The 3002-nt window shown below is 42.6% G+C and overlaps 1 protein-coding gene across 1 annotated transcript in view; it reads right to left on the reverse strand.

The window, feature by feature from the left end:
• Positions 1-535: 535 nt before the first annotated feature.
• Positions 536-3002, reverse strand: part of T265_05139 (hypothetical protein) — a gene marked incomplete at both ends in the record, with an annotated part of 34440 nt that continues 31973 nt past the window's right edge. Inside the window, one exon of the mRNA XM_009170063.1 lies at positions 536-807. Within this exon, the coding sequence (XP_009168327.1) occupies positions 799-807 (9 nt within the window). The remainder of the gene's footprint in view (positions 808-3002) is intronic.

Raw genomic sequence — 3002 nt, forward strand, 5'->3', positions numbered from 1 at the left:
TGCGAATTTACCAAAAAACATACTACTAGCATGCCTCACCCATCAGTAGTATCACCGTTACACTAGTAGGCCAAGTACGTGGTCTCTTAAATTTACTGGATATCTCCGGTTTCGGTCAGGTGCACAAAACGTCACTTTTCCCAACCCTGCTCACACTACATACGGTGTGTAAAAAGCTGGAACATGTATCGTGCTGAGCGAAGATGGTGCTTAGGGCTCATTAGGTGAATGTTTCATCCTGCATTGAAAACACGACCCACGAGAGTGGAGGTAAACTAAGCTGGAATGAGTAATTACGTCCAACTTTAATGAGAATCGTTTCATCATGGAAAGCGAAGAATGATCAACAAGACGTTTCAGATACTCTCGGATGTGCCACCTTCGATTGGTAGGCCAGACAAATGTCGAAAATAAATGTACGGGATTGTACTTGTTTATAGCCTGCATACTCTAACTTAGTTCAACACCCACAAGATTGTCCACATAAACAACGAAATCCAGTGTCCCCCCCCCCGAAGAAACCCAGAGGTGATAAAGAATTTTCTAAAAATGTAATTTTATGTATCTTCGGTGCTGACCGCCAGGAGCAGTTCAGATATGCAGGGAATATAAAAATATAGAGCACAATAAATGGTTTACACGGGGGGCAAAATAAAGATAAAATAGCTTGGTGGGGAAAGTTTACACAAAGAACGACAGAGCCACTCTCTCAAAGAATCGGTCAACGTCGGGATAATGCGTCCAGTTTGGAATTGTGAGCAATCTTTTGACATCCATTTGACGAAACGCACAGAACCCTCATTCATCCTGTTAAAACAATGAAGAGATAACGTGAGAAAAGGTATGTATGAATGGACCAGCTTTAGAGACTTTGGACGGCGAGCCAACCTGAGGTTCTGTTTGCTACATTGTATTTAAGTAACACCGGATGGATTGTCTTTGCACTCAGACACCGCACTTGAGGTGTGTGCTTAGGTGTTTGGCAAAGGAATACTGTGCAGTACACGTGATTGTTCACGTGAATGCGAGAAAAAGCGCTTCAAACTCTTGGTATGTTGACGATTAAACTACAAAAACAAGAAAGTCATCTAAAAGTTGATCGGGATCGAGCGGTGTATGATTCGTGCGGGATGAATACATCAGGTTCAATCGAGAAGTTCCTAATTGACTGGAGATAAGATCGCAGGTCGAAGCAACAAATTCTCCAGCTTTTAGAAGCAATGTTTGTGGCAGAGTTTGTACACCTCTGTGAACGACATGCCCCATATGCACACGTACGGTTCTACTAGTGACTTCTTAAAGGTGAAGCCCATCAAGTAGACATCTGAAAACTGCTTTTTACGAAGCAACACAAATGTTCGCTTGTTATTAGCTGTCACTTAATTCAGGCAGTAGCAGCAGACACATCAGGAATAGGCAAACATGGTTTTTCATGTCAAATGAAGAAAGATAAAAAGATAATCGTTCAGCTTCAACACTCTTCCGGTGTCTAGCTGCTATGCTACCCGAAGGAAGCATGAGGGCTAGGATACCGCCAGGTTGCCCGAGCCCAGACAGGGGAAGTCGAGAGACAGAAGTCCGGTTCGAACCACGGGCCTTGCGCTCTAGCCACTGAGCTACCTGGATATCAGCCGCTTTGCTCATCACACTGCCGTTTTGTGTACCATAATCCAGCCGACCAAGTTGAGGATGGCTCGGTTTCTTCAGACGCGCTCTTCAAAAAGAGGTAACATCCAGCTACACCGTAACAGAAAGCTCAAAGGCTGTACACTAGTTTGATGTTTCGCTTCTGCGGTGTCAATGAACGTTATCAACTAACCTGGCCCCAGATTTTGGAAAACACAAAGGAGAAATAATGCTCTTTCATTTTCTCACTACATTTCGGCTGTACCACTTTTTCAGTATCTGGCTGACATAACAAAGAAAGGAGGTACGAGAGCTGGGATACAACAAGGTTGCTCAAGCCTGGACGAGATAAGTTAAGATGCTAAGATTGGGCTTAAATTCCAATGTGTAAGCTGGCGCCTTAATCACCGAGCTAACTCAAACCCGCTGTCATGAAGACTGACTCCATGATAAGAAAAATAGATGATCAGTGCCACGTTAACTCGTTCAATATTCAGTCATTTGGAAAAAGTTTGGAACCGATTGAGAAGTCATCGTTTCAGAAGAGCTTGGTAAACAATCGGTAGTTTTTATTTGGGCAACGCTTCGCTTTTGACACAAAAGCTTCATCAGGCCAAGTGAACAGGTCACAGAATTGGCCAGGTTATGATACAGACGGGGAACCAATCAGTAAGTCCTCTTCACACTGGATCAGTGTTGAGTGTCAATTAACAGCTCTGGTCGGCTGGTGTGGGTGCCAAAAGCTTGAATCGGTGGGTTGGAGGAGTTTCAAATTAGTTCCGATTGCTTTTTGTCCCTGAGCTAACAAAACTGGAATTTGCCAAGCTCAAACACGTTAGTTTTGCACGGGCTGCGTTGCACAACACGACGGATTGGCGAGATGAGCACTTACTGTAATCTGAAAGTTTGTATTTTTTTCTCTGAAAAACTAGGTTTCAATCGCAGTTGTGAGTTTCACTGAAGTGTAACATGTGCTACGAGCTCACGGAACTTCGAAAAAGATAAGCAGTGATAGATATCTCTTGCACATTCTTTCGCAAAATGTCACAATACCAGGGCAAAGTGAGTGTAGCCGGATCAACAGAACTGCCGACGGGGTATATGAGTAGAAAATCTATCTCGAGCGCTTTATCGTATTTTTGTCGCCTACGGGTGAAGTAACGGTCCCAGATAAATAATACCAAATAGATTGGTGGAAGTGAACTCTCCTCAGGGGGTGCCCATATGGTCCAGCAAATTAAAGAAATTATTGTGAGAACAACAGAATGTGGTTCAATTTTAACAGGATAACTTTCGTCTGGGTTTTAAAAGCTTAATATATATAAAAATACAATATAATATAACATAACAATATAATATAATATAATATAATATAA

The sequence above is a fragment of the Opisthorchis viverrini genome, assembly GCF_000715545.1.
Source record: "Opisthorchis viverrini unplaced genomic scaffold opera_v5_96, whole genome shotgun sequence".
NCBI classification, from domain to species: domain Eukaryota; kingdom Metazoa; phylum Platyhelminthes; class Trematoda; order Opisthorchiida; family Opisthorchiidae; genus Opisthorchis; species Opisthorchis viverrini.